Here is a 24,238-nt window from a genome sequence, read left to right as displayed (position 1 = left end):
TTACATTAGTTTCTCCCCCTGGGGAAAGAGAAGAGAATTTTTAATACAGTCCCTCATGTTTTCATGAAAAACCCACCAGTGCTGTTTTGGCAAAACATGAGCGAGTCTAATCAGGAATGGAGAGGGGGAAGAGAGAAATATCTTAGCAGCTAAGGTTTTGATCCAGTATTCAGTTAACTTAAGTTTTCTGCTCTTAAACAAAGCAGCAGTCATTACAGCACAAAGTAGCAACTAACTTCGTATGCATAAATAATACTAAAAGGTTTGTATGATTTCTAAAGAGCTGTAAGGCATTTACTTTGCCAAAGAGAAATATTAATACGTCAAACCATTCTTGGATTTAACAATGTTGGCATTCACTCCTTCCTTCTCAGCTATCACAAGCGTATCTTGTACGTGTGCATACACATATAAGCATCCTGAGTTTACAACAAATACCTTGAAGATCATGAAAATCTTAAAGCAAGAAAATAATTTTGAAGAATGAGATTTCTTCTTGCATAGATGCATGAGAGAAATCAATGTTTTTATTAATTTCTATTGGGATTTTGAATTAGATTTCCAGGCAGCTAGCACATGCCCAAGTAATCAACAGAATGCTGCAAATTATTGCAACAGCATGGTTATCAGGACAATCCCCAGGCAAAACTATTCTTAAAGGAAGTTTTAAAGCAAATCTGATCAATGCCTTCTCTCCTGAAGCCAACATAGTATTTTCCAGCAATCCTTTTCATCATGGGAAAACCCAGCACAAACTCTACACAGGGCTGGGGATCAGTAAGTCTCTCCACATAGGCTCCAGGTCTAGAGATGTGCAGTATTACCAGGTTAGCTGCATACACACGCACCTGAAGGAATTTCCTCAGCATAATTCTTCACAGTGAGGGAGGGCATTACAACCTCAAAATGTACGTATCTGTGTACATCTGTTTTCCTCATCTGTTTTTCTTTAAAAATCAATAAATCCCTTCTCCTGTCCTAGATGTTTAAGCTTTATACATAGACAGTATTCTTCGCTCCTCCTCCATCTGTTGCACAACCTCATCTTCCTATAGCAAAAGGATGAATAGCCCATCACAGAAGACTCAATTCTCATAAAAATTCTCTCCCTTCCTCTTACCCGGAAAGCAGAACAGTGCTGCTTCCCCTATTTTTCCCTCCCATTGCCTTGAACCTCACACGCTACATAGGACCACGCTTCAGGCATTTCAAAAAACTTACCTCTAAGACCAGCAAACGAACAACCAGTTTGTTTTCAGACTGAAGTCACTTCCTTGTATCAGGACTGCTAGCACTTCTCAAACTTTATCGGACACACTCCAAGAGATATCTTTCCCCTTCCTTTTATTTCTAGGGAAGAAAAAAAAAAAAAAAGAGAGAAGAGACATCCTCTTCTTGATGTCATTCTTCCTTCTATGAATGAACAAGGGAAAGGCAGGGTATATACCAAGCATTACTAATGAGCGTGTTATGCTTCCCACAGCTTTGTCCAGGGGAATACATTTTCCTTTAGCATAAAAAAGCTATTGTCCCAAGAGAGTCGCAGTAAGAGGCTTCATTGATTAAAAAAATAAATAAAACAACAGCAGAACAGCCAGTAGAGAATTTGGTCTCATTAAAATAAGGAGCTCCATATAGGCTAACAAGAGCTCTAGCATACTAACTGCCAAGGGAAAACAAAAGGCAGCCTAATTCACAGGGAGCACTCAAAACACAAACAAAGCAAAATATTCACGCAGCAGCTATCGCAAGAATGCTCAGCATCTGCAGTTTTGTGGCACGCCTAGCGAAAACTTGTCAGAAAGAAAAAGGAAAAATCAAAAAAAAAAAAAAAGATGAGATTGAGGAAAATCGTGGCACTTGAACTTCAAGGGTCTGCTCTTCTAAAACAAGTTATTTTGTAAGCCCATATGCCAAAGGGCTCTCTAGAAAGTCAAACGGCTTCACTTATTATCAGGGCATCTGAATAACACTTAACAAAAGAACCCTCTGATGATATAGACTACCCTGCATAGGTTTTGAGTTGAAAAACTAAGATAGTAACAATGGCCCATTTTCAGATCCCTAACAGTCCAGCTCTGAGATCGCAGGGAATACAGATTAATGTAGCGTTATCACTCACAGGGAGAAGCACGGGATGAGAGGACTCAGAAGTCTGCCACCTTCAAGTAGTCAGCCTGCAAAGGTACATGAGGCGCTGTGGTGAGGTGAATACTGCAGCACCAGGTAGAGTCATAACCAAATCTGAGGACTTCTAAAACCAGTTGGGTTCCCTGCATCAAAAAGCTGTACACAATGAATGAAGCAAGTATTTGATATTGAATTCAGGCAGCTCCGGCTAGAACTGTATCAGTTTCTACAAATGCTGGTTTTGTCAATTCACCTTCGTTCAACAGGCATTTGGTGTTCAGAGATCACAGTTGTGAAAGAAAAGACCCCAGAATGAAAATCCACTGTATCATGTCCCACACATAGCCTCAGGCCACACCATTTCCATTTCCAGGCCAGCTGATATCCCCAGGAGGGCTCTCTACCTGCTTCAACCCTTAAAACAGAGGAAGCACCAGAAACTTGCAAGCCCTTCCCAACCAGGAGGGCAACCAGCCCAGCTCCAAGCACAGCAAACATAGGGGTCCCCCACCATCAGCACCAATCTCTCAGAAAATACCTCTTTTACTGCTGGAACTTCTGCTGTCAACAAGCTCCGTGGGATGAGAGAAGAGAAACGCTGCCTAGAAGCACCTTACAGCTGGATCAATACAGCGACACTGATTTACCGCAAGACAGGTCATCAGCCCCAAATGCTATACTGGGGAAGGCAGGAGCTGCCTTTGGCTGGCTGACTGCTAGACCTCCAATAAAGGACTAGAGCTATGGATCAACATTAGGAAAGAGAGGCGAGAAAAACATACCTATCTGCTGACATGTGGCACAGGGACAGGCGTTTTTCAGGAAAGGGGGTGCAGACACATGTCAGACATGACCTGCACAGGGCAGACTCACAAGATCAGTCTGCCTCTGCTCTCCAGAGAAATGCCCGCCACTTTGCCCCCAGGCAATCTGAGAAACAGCAAAGTCAGCAAATACTAAAGCACTTTATGCAAATACTTCAGGGTGCTAAACACACGTTCTTAGATGCTACAGGAGATAGCCTGCTTAGTATCAGTTCTATCAGGTTTTACAGATCATTCAATGGGGCCCAACCAGCAAGATACACTACACTGATTACAAGCCGTTCTGTAGCACAAGATGAACCGAGTCCAAGTCTCATTTTACTTGACTGCACAGTTTACAGATAAACAAACAAAGAAATAAAAAAATCCACAACTCCACAGATACCTAAAACATAGATGAAGCAGCCAACGACCTAGCTTAAGTGGAACCTAAAGGGATTCACAGACCCATTAAAAAACCCTTGGGTAGAAACACTTTTACATCTTCACCCTATATTTAAGATACATAACATATCATCTTCTATTCCATCAACATCCAAAGGCAGTCACAACAGACTAACCCAGAGCAGCTGGAAACTGTAGATTAGTCTTGACATTACCTACTGAAACCCATGTTTTTAAACACAGTGAAATGAAAGAAGTTGTCAAGTCAGTATCTGTTGAAACTTACTACAGGGTAGGCAAGATTTTTTTCGATATACATATCTTAACAAGCAGAAAAAAAGAGGTAGGCACAACAAAAGACATCCATGGAGCGGAGTGCTACTCTCCCTGCCACTACAGCAATTACAGAGCCCTTTTGTTGCAATACTGAGTCAGCAGGAGCTCTGCTTCCCTGGGGAGCCCTCAGAGGTATGAAAGAGAAAGAACCAGACAAGTCAGTCGAAGGTGAAGGGCTTTAAGGTTGCAACCAACTCCTTACATTAAGGCATGCTGACTGCTCTCCTCGGGGACTGCCTTTCCGCACCTCCATGACAGCGCACACGGCAGCAAGCCCACACTTCCCTTCGAAAGGATAGTGAAGGCCCTGGATTCACCTGTCAGGGTAGAGAAACCCACTTGAAATCAGGGAGGAGCACTTCACCTCAACACCTGGCAGCTCCGCAGGAGACGTGCAGACGGCTCCTTTACCACAGGAGCATCCAGTTTGGGGAGAGGCTGGTTAACACGACACACGCTACCTCTGCCGCTCTCTCATGTTCACAAACCCTTCTCTCTCTCTCCCATTTCCACCTCACACTTCTTCCAGCAAAGTAACATTGAGGGGAGCATCCCTTGATATCCAAGAAGCAGGCTGCTGGCCTGCCATGGGCAAGAGGGATTTATTATGACTTCAATATAAAATCCTGGCTTATTATGAAAGATCCACCCAGTACATGCAGAATTACAAACACATAGGCCAGCTATCCCTTATAGGTCCTAAAGGTCTACATGTACTTATTTCCATGTCTTGATCTGATACTATGCCAAAGGTGACACACAGCATCCCTGGAACACCGCCAGCTTTTGGGCAAAGAAAGGAGCCAGACAGTTTTCGGCTTACTAAGCAATCTGAATGAGTATTTTAGCCAAGAGCACTACGGCAGATTTCCTACAAAAACAGCACCGCATCCTCAAAGGCTCGCGTGAGGCACAGGAGAGACTGGTTTGAAGAGTGTTATGCAAAAACTCTCCCCTCCCCGGGGTAAGTTTCGCTGCACTTCACTTCCAACATCGATGCCAGTAAGGCTGACTCGGCCAGATGGGAGCTGCTGCCCCTGGAAGGGTGACCGAGCCGATCCCAGTGACAGGCTTAGCCCGATACCGGGGTCTTTCCCCGCTCCACGGGCCTCCCCGCGACCTGCGATGCTCAACACGTTTTCCGCGCTACCCCTATACATAGGCGTAACTGACCGAGAGCCACCGCTCCAGAGCTGCGCGCCCGATGCACCGCCGCAAACGGGACCCCGGCAGCAGCGCCTCGGTCCCCACCCGGGGCTGGACCCGCCGCCGCTCGGGCGCCCCTCTCCTTCCCCGCGGGCCGGTTCCAGGGTACCGCCACACCCAAGTGCGGGGGGTGCTGCGCATCGCCGTGCTACAGCTACCGCTACCGCTACCCTCGCCTCCCGCTGCTCCCCGGCCCCGCGCCGGCGGGCCGGGCCGGGCCGCGCCGCACACCCCGTTACTCACCGACAGCTGCCGCCGCGCCGCGCTCCCCCCGCGCCGCGTACCAGGGCGCCCCCGCCCGCCCCGCGCCCGCCGCTCCGTTCGAAAGGGCCAATCAGCGCCCGCGGGGCGGGGCCGGCCGGCCGGGCGGGGCTGCGCCCGCCGCACCTGGCCCCTGTCGGCGGCGGCGCCGGGCGCCCCTCAGCCGCGGGGCGGCTCCTGCCGCTCGGCGCAGTCTCTCCCGCGCCCGACTCCCGCAGCCCGGCGCGGTTCTCCGCTACACCCGGTTTACCAAGGAGCAGCCCGGGGGGTGTCCTCCGGAGCCCCCGCCAGCCTCCCCCAGGGTCACGGCCCCGCTGGCAGCCGGACCCTCCTCCGGTCAGGCCCCCACGGCCTCTCAGTGTCCCACCCGCTGCTCGCTCGGGCGCTGCGGCAGATGGCCCTCGCGCCCACGGGCGGCTTTCGGCTGTCATGAAAGCGTGGGCCTCAACGTCCTTCTTGTGGCAACAACCGCGCCGGGAAGCGGTTCTGCTTCCCGGGGGCTGCGGTGGCGGGTTCGGTCCCCGGCGGTGGGAGCAGGGTGCCGGGTACTCGGCGGTGAGGGGCAGCGCCTGCCCGCGGGGGCGCTGGCACCCGGAGGGGCCTTTTCGCAGCCGGGCAAAGCTGTTCCTGCGCCCGGCGTCTTCCTCACACTGCCGGCTGTGCAGGGCCGCGGTTCGGGGGACGGCGCGGTCGGTCGGCCGGCACGCCGGTGTGCCAGCTGTCCGGTTCCACATTGCTGGGAGCCGAGCCAGGCCCAAGGAAAACACCCACCTACAGCTCCCGTTACCGGCAGGGAGCCCGCATCGCCTCGCACAGCGTTCCAACACGCTTATCTGTTTCAGAGATGTTCCTGACATGTATTTTTCAGAGCCGCTGAGCACCAACAATCGAAAGTTGTACAGTAAAACAACTTGTCGTGCGCTTTCACAAAGTATAGAGACTGTATAATTTTTACTTTCGAATAGTAATGCAAATTAAGTTACACATTTATGTCATGAAAAGGGGTTTTGTGTGTGTGTCTTTTCTCCATTACACAGTTTTTCATCTTCTGAAGAAATACGAGCTTGTACGTCTTATGTGAACACGTTTCACAGTTGAACAGAAAATGACTATAGCGTTAATCATTTCAACTGGTTCATCATCATAAATATCTGGAATATATTTTTTAATGGAGGCCAAGCACAAAAACACTGCAATGAAAAAATATGAGTGGAAGCCTGTGTTTCCCCATTTGTCAAGAGAAACTGTAACTGCCATCAGCTTAATTGCAGCAGGAATTAACAGGGTTCTTCTGAGGAGCTGGTGGACTCTTTCTGATTAGAGAATATAAATACAAAGAAAATTATACTCATGTGAAAGTCTGAAAGCTACGCAATATTCTGTGTATAGTGAACAAAATGACTTTTATGAATCCATGGCAGTAAAGAAAATTTAGTGTACTGTAGGATATTTTTCTATGAAAATAAATGCTATGTGGTCTTTTAAAAAGATATTTTTCCTAGAATAAAATTAAAAACATCCGTCACTGCACATCCCAGATCTCACAGAGAAGAGGTGTGAATTTGTGATCATTCACTCTCCATGACATCAGCATCTCTGCATGATGATGGTTAAATGTCCGTAATTCTGTAAGGCGGCCAAGAAGACATGCAAAGTGTTGAGGGTTATCTGGATGGTGAAGTTTGCAAAATTTTTGTAGAATATCCAGAAGGGGTTCTTGAAGCCTTTCCACAGACTCTCTGTCCTTTATGTATTGTCGATCTGGTTATGGTTTTAAAAGAAAATAAGTAATTAGCAAAGACATGCTTTGATACAATATAAATATTTACACTGATAAATTAATAACAAAATATTCAAATATTTATGCTGGGCACTGATGTTCACACCTACCAAGAATATTTCTGTTTAAAGCAAGAGGGAATAAAAATGCTTTAAAATTGTATTTTTGGTTTGGAGTTTTCATGTAAACCTCCCACTTCTGGCTAAGGAAAACTTCTGACTTTTTCAAAAACTGAAGAGTTTTAACTCAGAAATGTGTATCATCATCTCCCAATGCGGTTCTGCAGCTGAGGACGTTCTGCGATGCATTGCAACAACTGAGCAGCACAGCATAGATTCTTGGGAGATGTAGTACAACCAGGGAACTTGACCAGTAGAGAAGTGTGTACATGCAGGTCACTAGGGAGATATCGAACACCTTCATCCTCAGATGAAATTTCTTTGTTAGAAAATACTTGTCTTTTTATTTTGTTCATATGGAAGTATGTGTTTGGGTATTTGGAGACAGAGGAAAAGAGGAGGATGGGTGGTTTTGTCACTGAAATTTTTGGTGTTAAAAAATTTCCTGAGCCTCACTGACTCAGAGAGCCATGGAGTGGCTTCACCTTCCCATCATCCATGAAACCTGATTTGGAAACCTCATTGTCTGTCTTTTGTCCTGAAGCATCAGGCTTCTGCCATTTCAGTGATAGTGGGTTTATTTGAGGCACTATACTATTTCTCTGTATGTTGTAGGTAGAGCTGGTTGGTTTTGTGTTGTTAAAGAATTATTATTTTTTTAACAGCAAAGCCTGTAATCAGGACGGAGACACTGTTATGCCAATACTTCTCAAAGGACAGTTTCCAGCACTTTATAGTCAAGGGGGCAACTTGCCATTGTCCTTCTGCTCTTACCAGCTGGTGTTCATTCAATAAAGGCTGAAGACCTTCATTGCCATTCTCTATTCTAAGATAGAGGGTTTCCCAATTTCTCTCTAAAAACTGTGACATTCCACAATGGTCTGTAGAGATGTGCATGGAACCATATCTGGGATTTTCTGAAGGAAGAAGCCTGTTGTACTAAGTACTGAGGAGATGCCAGTAATTTTCTTTAAGTAGGGTATTTAGGCACTTTTTTTCCTTATATGCAAAACCAGATGGTGTAGCAAGACATTTGGAGTTTGGATTTGTGTGCTTGTTTTCTGGTTTAACAGTTTAATGTATTGAATAAGCACGTATGCTCATTTACTCTATGTAGTATGTAAGTTTTTACAAGTCTCAGGTCACACTCCTCCTGCTTTCTTTCCAAAACCAGTTATTTTTAATTCTGGGTTAGAAGTTACCTGGAGACAGGATAACTATGGCTGTGAGCAGTGCGTATTCTTCCTGTGTCATCTTCAGCTCTCCAATGCTTTTATAAAAATTAAACATGGGAGTTATGAATTCATCTGAGATACCTGTGAGAGAAAAAAAGTTTTAAGATTTTTTAATTATTGAAGTAATCTGGTTTATTGCCACAGAGCAATTATTTAGTATTTGAAGCCTTGAATGTCTTGGTAGGAGAAATTTACTACGCAAATCAGACCTGATGCAAGGCAATTAGTTACAAAAGTGCAAGCACATCCCTGTTTTCCAGATCAGAGTAGAACAAGGCAAGCACTGGCAATTTCTTTTTGCATGGTTTCAAAGTCTTTCTTTTAAGCAATTCCTTTTCCTTTGCAGGTTTGTCTGTCTAGCTCTTCAGGACAAGTCTCATACACCTTTTTCTCACTGTCTGCTGATACTCTGTCTTCTGTTTCCAGTATGCACAGTTTGTGTAGCAGTCTCCATGTTCCCTATCTTTACATTAGTTATACGGAAACCTCTCAGGGTGTATGGTTTAATTCAAGCCTAACTCTACTCTACAGCTAGCTGCCTTGGGCAGTTGCTTCAGTTATCTCCATAAAGAGTCTTAATTGCTCCTTCTATGTAGCCTGAAACTTTAGCTAGGTCTAGGATTACCTGTAGTCCAAGATCAACTTGCTTGCAACTACTACTACCTTAAAGCATAAACTAGTGTGTCATAAAGTACAAAGCCATATATAATTAAAATCCAGCTCAGTTTAAGGATGGGGTCATCTGATTCTCTCGCCATCAGCGAAACCCTTTGGGGTTACCGAATTGGGGCATGCCGACTGGGCTTCCTCTTACTGACTTTGTCATCAGGTCACAATGTTCTTACTTAGCCTTAAATTACAGATGTACTTCATTCTGCTTTTCGGTGTAAAAGAGAAGTAGGTCCTGTGACAAATTTTTTTTTTTTTTTTTTTTAAAAATTGGTGCATGAGTCATTCAAAGCAGCCGCTAGACTGTTGACAACAGCTACTTGTGTCTCTGAAGTGGTGGCACCGATAAGGTATAGAGAACTGAACCAGTGGTTCTGCAGCAAGAAGCCTTTAGGTCTTCCTTAGCTGCAAGGATGCAAACCTCCTCTGTTCCCACAGATGAGGCCATAGGATTTCTTGTATTTTTACTCTTGATTTTGAGCTGTTGTGGGAGAAGACTTTATAACTTGGTGTGGAAACCCCATGAAATATTGGGATTTTGAGTGTTGCATACACCATGAAGCTGAAGTCCAGGACTGGTAAAGTTTGGAGTGCCTCTAACAGGGGAAATTCATAATGAAACTCAGCAGGTTGAACTCAAAGAAAGGAAAAAATGAAGTCACTTAACTGTGAACAAGTCACATTTTGCTGTGTCAGTGAGAACTTATTTTGTTCAGTGGAATACTTATGTGTCCTACAGAGTGAAAGTGTGGTCTTGCAGGGTGTGGTTTATTTTGTGGCTGAATGATGCATTTAAACATGTGACATGAGCAACCTGTGGTCACTACAGATTACAAGCCACAAATCTCATCTCTGTAAGAAGTTCAACACTATTGAGAAGAGTCTAAGTCAATTAAGCAGATACCTATGATGTGAGACAGCTCATCCTGTGGAAGTTAGTAATCCAGCTGGAGCTTTATACAGAACAAACAATAGTCATAGCATCTAATGTTATACAAGGTTTATGTTGTTAGTCATCAGTGTTAACTATTTAAGATTTTGAACACTTGTTATTGCTAACTTTTGGGGAAGAGCATGTCTGTCTCTTAGGCAGTTTTAAACGCCAAAGTTCCTTACAATATGACATATGTAAAGAACACATACGTATGACACACTAAAGCCTAGCTGAGCCCTAAAGCAGAGCAAATGAATTCCTTTTGTGGAAGTGCAGAGCTCAGCAATGACATGAAAAAAGTCCAAGACAAACTGGATATTTTTAGATATCTCTGTGCAAGGTATAGCGCCACTGGGCATGATCATCTTGGCGGCAGACAGGAAACAGGAGGAAGTGGGCTGTGACTAAGACTCCCATCATTTGTTTCTCATATTCATAATTTGATTTTTTTCTTTTTTTTTTTTTTGTTGTTTAAGTTAGTTTTCAGCTGGATGAATTCATTGTTTTGCTGACCGCAAAGCTCCTCACATCCTGCTGTCAGTATAGCAGAAGTGGGATGAAAATAATGCTGGTGAACAGGGTGTGGAATAAATAATTCAGGTTCCCACTGGTTAAGGCATAGTATAAGCATGGAGTAAAACAATCCTTGCCCCAGAAAGCTTGTAATCTAACAGTAAGAAACTAAAGCATGGATGGGTGAAGCAAAAAATGAATATAGATGTGGAAGCACATGAAATTACAGCAGAGAGTTTCTCTGCACTACTGTATGCCAAACAGAGAAATGAAACAAAACAGAAGAGGTGAAAGAGTAAAAAGTGATGTTTAAGCAATATGACTGGTTTACTGCTTTTCCTAAAGAGAACAGAACTTTGAAATCTTTACATAGATATATGTCACAAGGCAATTATGAATGAAAGTATGCAAAATGAGCAATTTAGAGACTAAGATAATGGAATATTTTCTTGGTTACGAATTTTGTCTTCATCCCATCTGTGCTGGAGTTTCCCTGTTATTTCATCATCTTGTACGCACGTGTTACACAAACCACTGTTTCATCACAAGAGGGGGCTGTTTTCTAATGGGATTGAAAAAGCTTCAGTTTGGATTTAATAAGCTCCACCAGAAACAAACAAACAAAAAAAAACAACAAACCAGGAAGCAGATGTTTATAGTTCTTGCTTTTTTTTCCTTGTCTACTGTACAAGATGTTGTCACTTCAATTCAGCTTATCAGAAAAAGAATTAAAGGCAATTTGGTGCTCGTAACTGGAAAGGCTATAGGAGAAACGAATTACAGGACTTTTCAAATGTCATTGTTAGAAATCGTGCTCTAAAAGTGAAAAAAAAAATCCAATAGATAAAGTTATAATGTATTTCTGACCTCAGTGAGAACAGAAAAGTGAGCTCAGTTTATCCCTCTTTGTTTAGATCAGACAAGAGCACTGCACAGTAATGTGTCAGATAGGCAGAGCTTCTTGGGCAGTGTTAATGGTCCCTCCTTAACTTTTTTTCAAAAAGGTTTCAAAAAATTTGTTTCACGCAGCATTACAGCAATAAGAACATGCTCCCCCTTTGTGTTTCATTGTGGATCATTCCGAGCTACACAGGTTTCTGCCTAGCCACCAGCCCAACTCCATCATCTGTGGAAAATACTGCAATTCGTTTGATTGATTTCGCTGTGTCAATGGATGACTGGCTGTAAACCCCAGGGTAGTCAACGGGAAATACTAGCTTTACAGAGTACGGCCTTGCGGCATTAGACTGGAGCAGATTTAAACCCATGAGTATTATTCATTCAGCACCCCTTTCTTCTTGCACAATTTCATTCCAATCTTTAGCTTAAGACGCAGCATTGGTTTAGGTCTTGCCTTTTTTAGGGTTTTGTTCCTATGATTTCTCTCTGAAGGTAAGATGACTGTTGCTTTCATAAGGTTTGCAGTTTCAAGCCATAAATAATTATCTGGTTAACATAATCCTGGAATAGATGTTTTGACTGTGAAATCGAGTCAGTATTGCCAGCTTTTTGAGATCAGTATTGTCGCTTCTATTTTGGCTGTTCATTAAAACTGAATACATTAATCTATTAAAGCTGAATACATTAATCTATTGCAAGAGGAAAGCTTGAGAGTAAGTACTAATTAACAGTAACCAGCGCTGTGTGATTAATATGGATAAAGAGATCTTTTTTTCTTGATAAACATGGAGGTGCCAGTGGATATTAAACCAAGGGTGTATTAGTAGCTGTTTTATGAAAATAAAATATATTAATTGCTCACAAAATTACATCTTATCTTTCAGTGTTTCATCTGCTGGAACTGCTTTCTGTGCTGCTTATGAGCTCTGCCTTCTAACCTGTTCAAATGCATCAATGGCCCTTTGAACACTGACCAAATTCACCATGTTGATGCTGAAAACCAAAAAGAGGAAAATCTGCCCAGTAGAGAGAATATACCAGAGCATGTTCATGTGACCTCTCCTCTATCATCACCTTGTAGAGGTCAAATGGCCAACTTAAATGAGAGGTTAGCACATGCCAAGGAGACCTCACAATCAGGACAGCATAAACCCATCTTCTCAAAAGCAATCAATAGGACCACTGTGAAGCCATCTTTGCAAGCAAAGAAACCTTAGTTTAAAAAAACAAACCAAACCAGAAAAAAACCCACAAAACAAACAACGAACCAACCAAACCTGCAAGGAAGATGCAAATAACGCTGCCACATACCGTCCTTTGGCAGTGGCCTGAGTGCCTGCAGTTAGGAGGGAAGTTTGATCTGGCACACAGAAGCAGCATCTGCACTGCCTTGAGCTAGTCTCCATAGGTTGAGTCTGTTTAAATAAGTTTTTGGCCTGGAGAAGCACTCTTATGCAGAAGAAAAGAAATTGGGTCCTCTGACATCTGTTTTGTTTTCATGGGTATAAATTAACTCTGTAGATACGATTTAAACACTTCTATTGGTTTTATTTGTAATTCAGGAACATGGCACTGGCTAACTCAGTGTGGTAGATTGTGTGGAGTACCACACACCAACACAAGAGCTCTTTCCTATACTCTGTGTTTTAAAGTGCTCCTAATTTCTAGATATTTTGAGCAGTGTGCCAGCCAGTTTTGGGTCGAGTCACAGGATGTTAAGTGTCTCCTTCCGTGTGGACGCCTGTGATCATTTCAAGGGTTAGACACCTATGATTTGCAGGTATGTTTAGAAACAAGGGGCTAGATGCTGACCAGGTTGCTCTCTTTTAGATTAGATTAGATTATTTGGACTCAGCAACGAAGATAATTTCATTTTATTTCTCTGCACAAACCCCAGCACAATGGGATTTCAAAGCACTACCGTTACTCAGTACTAATAATCAAATAATAAAAGCCAAAGGCAGCAGAAGTGATTACGTACCCATTGTTCCAGTGCCAAATTTTGCCCTTGGTTGCAGGAGTCTCTTGTCCAAATCAAGCGGAACTTTGTATCCCACATTCAAGGGCAAAAGGTGGCCTCTTGCCAATGCTTTGAAATTGTGGCTATTTCTTTTTTTCCCTTGGATCTTACTGTACTTCAGCACCTGTAATCCATCCAGGAAAAAGACAACAGCATATTTCACAATCTCAGGTGTCATGCTGCCAACCAAAAATTTGAGTCTGGATTCTCCCGTTTCTGTCCATGTCAGATAGTATCTTATTCCCTGATGCTGAAATTAGTAGAACTGCTCTGTAGAATAAAACGATGAAAGAAAAATCTGTGGCTCTTCATGACTGTTGAAAGCAGGTGTCCTTAGGAAAACAAGCTATAAATGCTCACTGAAAAAACATTCAATATTACAACACAGTCTTTAAAAATATTGTTCTGCTACATAATGGGAAGAGTTTACTTTCAAAATAACAGAAGGAAACTAAGCATTAAATTACTAGGATGGCAGCCTTTCACAAAATGAATCAGTCACAACTTGGTGTATGCGTAGCGAAGCATCAAATAAGATGAGTAAGTGGCACAAGCTCTTATTAACATTAAATAAAAAGTCTGTATTCCTCATTAAATTAGTATTAGAGTGAGTAGGAGAGGATTTCAGTTTCAAGAGCAGCTAATAAAAGAATTTCCATAGCACCTTATGGAGAAAGAACATAAGGGCACAAACAAAGGCAGTCACTGAGATGCATCAGGACTTGAGCAATATGGTCAAGCTAAGAAATAAAAATACACCTCATCAGCATGAGAATGAAAACGAAGGCTGCTAATGCTCAAAGGTCATCACCACCAGATCTCTGGCTTTTTTATTAGAAAAAAAAAATCCATTCTGTACAATCAGACTGGGAAAGGCATAAATATTAATAGATGAGAGCATCTTCCAAGTGGACATGGTGGCAGGTGACAGAAGCCTGGACAGCTTGTGACTTTTAGGCGGGATGCCCACCCCAATTTTATGGATGCAGACATCAAGGCTTAACAATAGGACTTATGTGACATTCAGACAATTGTCTGCACTTAAAAATATGTGGACAGAAGTTCTGACTGATAGCAATAATTTATGGCTGATGGCTTGACAGTGTTTAGGGTCTTACTAGGTGCCATAAATAATCCTGATGCTTCTTCTTCGTTCCTTACTTATAAATTTAATTTCTAAACTCTCAGCTATCACTGCATTTCCTCTGCTACTTTCTGTTGTCTTTGCAGGGTTTTCAGTTTGCAGCATTTAGCCTTGCTTTTCAGCAAGGTATAAAAAAAAGAAGGCCCTATCTCCAAATTTATGTGTAATTCTCTTGGGTTTTCTTCTTTATTTGACTTGGGTTTAATCTCTTCTGGCTGTTTTATCTCTTGGGCCAGTCTATAACATGATAATGGCCAGCAGTAGTTTCTGGTAGTATGTGTCCTTACTGGCTAAGGCTGGAAGAAGCTGCTTATGTTTCTATCCTAATATCACATTTATTACAGGCTATTATTCAACATAGAGCCCTGGTGTTGAGTCTTATGACATGCAATGGTGTGAACTGTGTATTTAATATTTTTGAAAGCTGTATATGTAAGCAATGATAACAGAAGAATTTGAATACCTTTCTTTCATTTTGTTTAAACTCCAGACACCTGAAAATGACAGTGATTTAAACCACAAAAATAAGATGTTTCAGTAGTAGGTACTTTCCAACAGTTATTCAATTTGCCTATATGTTTAATTCTGGAATTTATCATAAACTAAAACAAAGCATGCAGAAAAATTGCACCAATGCAAGCTCTTAAAAGTAAAAAAATTTTGGTAGCTTATGTGACAACCAACAGGATTCCTATACAAATTCAGTGAACACTGAGAAATACACTTGGAAAGCATGAGAGAGTCAAACCTACCTAGTAAAATCCTTCCTCTTAGAAACCAATCTGCTTGCATTTTTTGGTGCAAAGGAGGTGATGCCTAACTGACAGGCAGTTACCAGTACTGAAAACATAGACAGAGGGGAATTTAAAAAAAAACCCCACATCTAAGCTTTTTCATGTAAAGGATGTTGCTAGGTTAACAGATACGCTCTAGCATGCAGCGATGTAAGTCCAAAAGGAGAGACTGGAACTTTTGAGTGATTTCTGGGTCTACGCAACAGCACTAACAGTTAAATAGCATTGGTAGCAGCAATTCAGTTCGTGCTGCTCCAAATGCAGAGATTTACAAGCTGCTTTTGTTGTTTACTGTCACAACCCCACTAAGTGCAGGCAAGGAAAATGTTGGCCTGAATTTGCACAGAGTGGAGAAAGAAAATATATGGAAAAAGGTATTTTGCCCTGTATTCTGGTTATTAATAGAGGGAAAGAATGCAGCCAGCAGCAAGTAAGTGGGATAATACATTTTTCTCCTGTAATATAGGGAGGGATCAATTCTAGCAGCAGTATTTCCTCTTATGTCCCCAATTTGATCCTGGCTTGAAGGAAAATATTTTTGAGAGCCTTTTCCAGAGGCAATAAGATACATATGTGTATATATATACACACACACACTAAAAAAGTTAAGTTTAATTTCTTGCAAACTATTTGGCCCAGGTTTTGTTCTGATCGAGAACTCCTTTTTAATTTACCTCGATCTTTTTTTTACCCTGCAGAAAAAAAAAGACTTGCAGAAACTCTTCCTTTGGAATAAATACCACATTTGAAATCATTACTTATCTTGAAACTTTGTTCTACATAAAATGGTATTTTTTTAATCTATTTCATGACAGGTAAATAATATTACTGTAGGATATAATGTCATATTCCAGCTAGTGGTGTTCTGATATGAAATACTAGTACTAGCTTGCAAAAATGATATTGCAACTTATCCAGACTCACTAGTTGCAGAGAATTAACAGAGCATTTTAAAATTATGGGTAAGGAAAAAATTATTGGTATGACATAATAGCTTATGTGATATTCTGGATCAAAGTATTTCCTGCTTCTGCTTTTTATGAACAGTTGACACCTTGAACAAGAAGGTTGACACTGAATGTATAGAGGAGCAGAAGCTTTCATGTATTCACATGGGTTCATTTCTCTAAGAACTATTTTAATTAAAAAAATAGGTTATATTCTAGTAGAAAAATCTCTTGATGAAGACATTTGGATCCATGACAACTCATTGCAGTTTCCAGGAAATGTCTCTGGCTTTCTTGGCATACTTCTCTGCCTGCAGAACCTGGCCAGAAGCCATCTATATCACTCTCAAAGTCACCACTTCCAGTTCATCAAACAGCTGCCTCTTATAATAAATCAAAACGAAATACAGTTACAAAATATAAACCTAGAAATGAGTCTGCTAAGCCAAACTAAATACATACCTTCAGCAAGTGAGTTATTCTCATGTTTCTGAACTCATTTAAAGGGTTTAAAATATGTAAGTATTGGCTTAGTTTTGCATACATCATTAGTACTTTCACGGTACTGCTCTTAAAGAGTTTCAGAACTGACTTCAAGCCCATTTCTATGACTAGTAGTGAGATTAAACATTCTTCTGTCTCTTCTCCTTCTGACTATTAAAAAGGAAAGCCAGAATCCAGAATCAAAGCACTCTCTCTGACTGTAGACAGACTCTTTGATTCAGAATTTTGTTACATTTGAATCTCGAATGATTGGTAGCTGACCGTTGGATAAAGTTTGCTGGTCAATACAGAATAGGGCAAAACATTTAGTATTGCATGCGTGAGCACAGAGAATACATAACAATGCAAAACATGACTTTTTATCCTTTGAGGAACAAACAATATCCAGCCCTGTTCAGCTTTTTGTAATTATTAAGATTCATGTCTAGAAGCAGCAGAAACTATCATAGCAGCTGAGCCTTGAATGGACCTTAAGAAGCAGAAAACATTCTGAAAACATATGTTTATAATTATTCCATGCATCTTGTGCAGTGTGATTCAGTTTTACCAAATTGACCTTAAGAATAGGAGTTCCGCTCAGTCAACTCCAGTAACATCCTAAAATATTTTTTTTCTTTCCTATGTACAGTGATTGACTTTGAAAGCATAAATATTGATATTTTATGTGAATAATGTGAAATGTTGGTATTTCTTCTTCATCGTTCTTTCATGCTTGCACTTGGAGACTTGCACTGGGTTTATTCGATATAGCATTCATAATACTTGCAATGTATTTATAAATAAACCTTTACCTCGTGACCTTTAGACTCAAGGCTGAGTTAGATTTGTTCTAGTTAATATAAAGAACAACATTCAGATAAACCTGTTTCCGTGCTAATAAACAATTTTACTAGCTTTTCAAGGGCAAAATACTGACACAGAAGTGCAATGGTGTGGTTTGTTTTTACCTCGTTAAACAAGATACTTACCACTATTGCGAATTCTTTCTTCTAAAAGGACAGTATGTCCTGTAGGAAGTTTCCTACTGAAGATTTCAGCTGAGCGGAGGAACATGGCTTCTACTGCTGAGCCTTTCAGCAAAGCTATCTGATCTTCATGATCAAGGGTCTGGAAGCCTAGGGAGATGTTACAGATAAGTAAGACAGCAAAAGAAAAGTCCCTGCCAGTTTCTGTCCTGAAGTTCTTGTACATGAGGTGCTGCACATCTGCGCAACCTTGATATTGATGTTAGCAGGAGTGACAAGTGCTGTGGAAATTGAAACCTATATTCCAGAAGATAATTCAAGTTTATGAGAACTAGACTTGTGTTTCAGCATTCATGGTACTTTTAGAGGAACATGACAAACAAAATCTAGTGGCGTAGCACAACCAATAATGGAGACTTTGTCTAGCCTGATGGTGCTGCCTAACATCTTCTGCTGTGTTTCCACCAGAGCTCTCTATATGACTCTCCCTCTGCCATGCTGCTTTCAGCCCTTCCTATGCTCTGATGGCAAAAATCAGCATTTGAAGCATCTAATTTTAAATGTTTCACCTTGTCTTTGCACAAAGATACTAGTTTACATACAAGCTTCCTGTTGTATTTTAAATATGCATTTCTCTTTTTGGAAGGGAAGGACTCTAAAACCTACTGAAGAAATCAGAAGGAATTTGTTAACTGGTGTGAATACAGAGCTGCTTCTCTGAAGAAGAACAGGGGGCTGAAAATCATGAGAAACTCTCCTTATACTTGCCAGTGCAGGTACCCACTTTATGCCTACCCCTTGATTCTGTGAGGCAGCATAGAATAACATAGAGAATGAAACAAAAAGATGATAAATCCTGCCAGATGTATGCTAAGTCAACACTGAAAATAGCAGATTATTCAATTACAAAACTTATCCCTTTTTCATTTCCTGCGAGTCAGTATCCCTGTTGGCATAAAAAATATAGTTACAACTGCAGTGCTAGGCTTTGAAGCAAGCCTGTAACACACAAAGGAAGGGTCAATATGATGGGAATATTGGGAAAATAATGTTTTCATACAGCTAAGCATTATAATGCACCTTTCTTAATTAACAGGAACCCATACCATGCCCAGTGTTCACTCTTGAAGTAACATCAACTTGGGAGTTAAAAAAATACTGATGATAAACTCAAGTTTTCATTGCTTGTCCATGACACACCATGCAAAGACCATAAATATTGGTGCCACCCACTAGGGAAAGTTCTTGGTTAGGACTCACAATTCTGTGAATGCCATGACCTAGAATTTTTGCTAGAAAGGCATCAACGATAGTGAAGCAGAGTCTGGCAAGTCTTAGCGGCAATTTAAGGCAGACCATTTGGCACTGCAGTGATATATGAAAATAAAATCTCTTTAGAAACACAACTCCTCTGAGTGTTTGGTTTGTCAATAGGTGAAGGGTGCCACGTCTCAGAGTGGCAGAGTTCGAATTATTCAACGTATTATTCCTCCAAACACAAAGCTCCTTTTCTTTAGACAGTATCTGAAGAATGCATATGTGTCAGAGGAGGTGGCATTTTTATATAGCATTTAAAATATATACAACTATTGCCAAATGGCAACTGAAAGGCATGTAAGCTTTGCAATAACAAAATTTTTCCCAACACACTGTACATACCTGGTAGTTTTTTAGTGAATTCCACAAGAACCTGCACATGACTGGTAGCCATTTCTGTTAAAATCAGAAAGTTTCCTTCAGCACTGAATTCCTCGTGTAACTGTTAAAAGTCAAAACAAACAAAATCTGTTAATATTCATTGTCACTTCACATTTAAAAGCATGAAATACAAGAATTATTAGACTGGATCGAACAATAGGTCCATCTAACCCTGTAATTTGTCTCCAATGGTTGTCAAAACCAGATATTTTTGAAGGCGGCACAGGAAAAGAAGCAGACAGTGCCCTTTCCTCTGGAATATCTGTCTCTCTTTCAATCTCATGTCTAGCAATCAATGATTTAGGCACTTCAGAGCTACAAGTTTTATAAGCACCATAATATTTAACCAAAAGCCTTGTTGTCTGTGAATTTGTATATTTCCTTTTTGAATATATTTTTGGTTTTGACCTCCTCAGTCTTTCATGAAAGTAAGTTCCATAAGTTAGTTATGGGTTATTCAGCTGGTTATTAACTTAACCAGATTATTAAGTGGCTTCCTTTTATTTTTCAAAGTTGATTTCCTTTTATTTTTCAAAGTTGATTACTTAGGACATAATTTTCTGCAGTTGTTTTGGTTTTGAGGGTTTTTTTAAAGATTAAACATGACAGTTTTGTAAAAAATTGTATCTCTCAAACCATTTTTTTCCCTTTCTCCTGGTTTCCCAAACATTTTCCATCCTACTATGAATACTGGAGCTTTTAAAGGGAAAGTGGAATTTCTAGAAGATGTAGAGGAAAAGGAGAGAGGAGAGGATAAAACAAAAGTACAAACTGGAAAAATGTTGCAAATTTGGGTTCAAAAAAATGAAATATTTTCAAGCGTCCAAGCTGGTATCTTTATAGAAAGGAAGCTTGGCTGCAAGTCAAGCTCAAATTGCTACCTCTACTGACAATGCAAAACACAAAGCTCCAGTCAGTAAAGGTTAGATTTGAGCATAAAGTGTATTTCTGGAGTTAAAAGCTTTTTCTTAACTTTGGAATAAATTGCCCAGAGAAGTTGTGGATGCCCCCTCCCTGGAGGTGTTCAAGGCCAAGTTGGACAGAGCCTTGAGTAGCCTGATCTAGTTGAGAGGCGTCCCTGCCCATGACAGGGAGATTGGATTAGATGGTCTCCAAGGTCCCTTCCAGCCTATGCCATTCTATGATTCAAGTTTGATAAACAAAGATGTGGTCAAACTGTTGACCGAATGGGAGAGATTCTGCCCCCCTTGCAGCATGTTTTAGCTGTAAGCTGTTACCCATAGTTTGCTCTACTACTTACTACATCCACCTAAGCTGAGTACAAATATTTGCTGCTGTGTAATCCTCAACTTCATTATCCACATCTCAAAAATTAATTAATGTACTTACTAGTTTTTTTGACACCTCCTGTGGTATTTGTTGTTTACTGTATGAATCCATGATGTAATCAAGAAGGTTCTGCTGTTCTGGAGTAAATTCTACTTTCTCCTATACTGGCAAAAAAAAAAAGCCCATCATGAAATGCCGTCATAGAAATGATCTGGCATCTCTTGCTTTAGGCAAAAGCTATACATCCATTTCTCACATTAGGAGACCAAGCAGACAAAGGTTTCCTTTCACTGAGATTTCTGTAGCAGTGTACAGAAGAGAGGTGTATAATGCTTCTAAACTGCATAAGTTTGTGTGGTTTATTATTAGAAATAAGGAAACGTTTAGCAAATAACTAGGTATACTCAAACTTTAATATCACTCCTCACCAGATGTGATATATACCTGACATGTATCAGAAAAAATACTTCAAGGATTTTACGGATGCTTTACTGAGTTTCGACTAAAAATATCAGAACTACTTCTGTACTCAAAGTATTTCCTTGACTTAATGGGAGATGGAGCTTTAACTATACAGACAGCTCCAGATAGTTTGCCAGTACTCTGTATTTGCTGTACTAGCCACACTTAGCTCAAACGTCACCCACTACTGTACAAACTATTACAAGAATTTTCTTACCCTATACATTTTAGTTGTAGATGTCACTTGTTTCATGTCATGGCCTTCGTTGTCTTCATTGGCTGTCTGATCTGGGGGCTGTTTCACATTTTTCCGTAGCCTTTTTGACTTGCATTGTATTTCTGTTAACAGACCTAGATCACATAATACAAGAGATAGCAACTGGATTTAGATATGCCTCAGGCACTGTATAGGTACATAAACATGGCCATGAATGTGCTTCACACTAACAAATACACTTAACCATGCAGATAATTTCCTGAACATGTCATTATCTTTAGATGTGAGTCTAATGAGACATACTAAGTACACACTAATGAATAGCCTAGCCCAGCAGGAGCCCATCTGCAAAGCAAAACTGTTGGTGCTGGTGACCCAGCATCCACACACAGTGCACATCAGGGGTCTTGTTTTGGACCAGCTCTGATCTGGTCATACAGACAGAAAACCCATTAGCGATGGGAGTGTGCTGGAGTGTATCTTTGGTTTAGTTTCATCCAAAAGAAACCCCCTTCATGTGTTCCAAACCCAAAACAAAGTGCAATAAATGAGGTCAATTGGAAGTCTGTCATCAAAAGCGTGCTCCTCATCTAATACAAAACAGTAATTGAGGTACAGCCATTCTTACTAAAAGGACACTGGATGTTTTCAATAATCTTTGAACAACATTATGGCTGTAGTGCAGAATCTTCACACAGAAAACCCTCTCAGAAGAGAGGACCTCAGGACTTCAGCCATTACAGTGTCACTATACAGATAGACCAACAGCTGAAAACGTAGGCTCAAAAGTAACTCAGGCTGGCAAATGTACCTGTAAAATGTATTTATTTAAAATGTTATGTGGTTGGTCTTGCTATTTTGCATTTCATTGTATTAGAGGACTGAATAAAGCCCTGGTTTTACTATAGAGTTTCGCTTGCCCTAATGAAAGGATTTTTGCATTTGTGGGATTTATTTTGTTCTAGACTACATTTCAGTTCCTTGAACCAGGCAGCATCCTTGTGTGGATATCACAAGAACTAGCAATTTGCTTGTGCTAACAAAAGACAGGGACAATAGGTACCCTACACAACCTGTGGAAGACAGCCAGAAAGCAAAATGAATAAGTAAATAGCTAAGTATTCATCTAAAAATAAACCTATTGGCACAGGACTTTTTTTCTTTTCTTTTTTTTTTTTTTTTTTTCTCCCCGGCTTTTTTCAAGTATCCTTCCCATTCTTTTCAAGTATCTTCCCATTTTCCATTTGAAAATGCAGAGCAGGAAAAGAGGCTCATTCAGCGAGTATATGATAGTGGAGGAAGATACCATGAAAATAGTGAATTTCATTGTGAATGTTTTTAATTTCCTGTTTAAGAACTATATAAAATAACCTACCTGAACTGCTGAGAGAAGAGGAAATTTACATGATTAAAATAAGACCTGCAAATAATACCTTGAAAGAGGGGAATAGGAATGATAGAGATAATAATTGGTATCAAGCCATGTAATTTGTGATGCCGCACAGCATCATAGATTTCTTTTTCTAAACTATTCAGTGCATCCTTTGGCGATGTTAATGGGCTTGTGCTGTTTGCCAACAGCTTAGGATCTGGTCTACTACCTTCCTACGGAAAATTTGGTTTACACTTGCATTAAGCAGTAAGATTTTTTTTCTCATGCTTCCTGTTACTTGAGTAGTACCTTGACTTTTTATTCTGGCTCCATTTAAGTTAACCAGAAAACTCACGTGAGAGAGAGAACTTTACTTTTTACCTCAGAGATAGCTAGGTTTCAATGGGTATTAAATGGGTATTACCTTTCAAGAAGAGTGGCAGAACCTGGGTCTTCCCTAGGTAGACATTTCACCCAAGAAACTTGCAGTTTATATCAAAATCACAGCAAATGACTGAAATTGATAGTTAGTAATTTTGATCTGTCTGTGGTTTGTGTACAAAGGCAGAATTAGGATTGTTAAGTAGCCATGCCGTAGATGTTTATAAGACTTCACCTCCTTGTTCAGAGGGAAAAAAGAATCCACAGAGCTTGCAATTACAATTCTACAAAATGAGTAAGTGAAACAAAGTTCAAGGTAATCTTTTATTTCCCAGTCATCTTTTTTTCAAATAAATGCTCTATCCTACTAGAAGCTTCATGTTTTACTGTCCTGGATTGCCTTGAACTAAAGCAATTACACAGCACACTCCTACTTAAAAGCCATTAAATAGTAACTTGCCAAACATCCTCATTGCAGTGCATTGGAGCATGGTTATGGTTAAGTCATGAGCAACACAAGATACCCAGTGTTTCCATTGCAGAGAGAGAGAGTCAGATGGCAGTGGCACTTGCTGGCTTTTATTTTGCATATACCAGTTTGTGAAAACGATAGGCCAGTTTAAAAGTTTCATGTGGGCCTGGTCAGTATTGTTTACGCTGACCTATTTTTTTCGGTGATGGGTTGGTTTTTTGTCGTACTGAGTCTCTCAGGCTCTTTTGAACCTTCAAAATTTTGGAAGATATTTTCCTCTGACTTTCAGGGACACACTGAATGCTGTCATCACAGCGGTAGTGTCTGCTCATATATTTACGTGTTGCATGAAAATATGTCGTATCTCAGGATCTTTGTAGCCTGTTCAATTTGCTGAATGAAAGATTAATTACATTATGCTGGCAATGCATTCCAAATATTGATGGAGCTTATTGTTTCTCACAAAACCAACAGTTAATATAGCATCTTCTGATCAGATTGAGGGATAGAAGTATATTAAAAATTCCAAGTAGATTAATTTCCTGTATGAACCTAAATTGGTTTCACACATACATGTATACTAAAATGATTTAAGCCATCAGGAAAAATGAATTGTAGCCCTGTTCATGGAAGGCAGAAGAGCAGATGTTTACAGACTATTTTCAGGAGTAAGCTTTCAGA

General features: G+C 40.6%; 1 protein-coding gene across 2 annotated transcripts in view; it reads right to left on the bottom strand.

Moving 5' to 3' along the window:
* Positions 1-6,663: 6,663 nt before the first annotated feature.
* Positions 6,664-24,238, bottom strand: part of NR1H4 (nuclear receptor subfamily 1 group H member 4) — a 33,936-nt gene continuing 16,361 nt past the window's right edge. For both annotated transcript variants that reach the window (XM_086610340.1, XM_009984304.2), the window contains exons 4-9: positions 21,333-21,466; positions 20,714-20,812; positions 19,325-19,424; positions 17,669-17,815; positions 8,243-8,356; positions 6,664-6,902 (exon numbers count right to left, since the gene is read on the bottom strand). In XM_086610340.1, coding sequence (XP_086466466.1) covers positions 6,664-6,902; positions 8,243-8,356; positions 17,669-17,815; positions 19,325-19,424; positions 20,714-20,812; positions 21,333-21,466 — 833 coding nt within the window. The remainder of the gene's footprint in view (positions 6,903-8,242; positions 8,357-17,668; positions 17,816-19,324; positions 19,425-20,713; positions 20,813-21,332; positions 21,467-24,238) is intronic.

This window comes from Tauraco erythrolophus, chromosome 4 (assembly GCF_009769465.1).
Source record: "Tauraco erythrolophus isolate bTauEry1 chromosome 4, bTauEry1.pri, whole genome shotgun sequence".
NCBI lineage: Eukaryota > Metazoa > Chordata > Aves > Musophagiformes > Musophagidae > Tauraco > Tauraco erythrolophus.
This window is presented reverse-complemented; position numbering and strand designations above follow the sequence as displayed.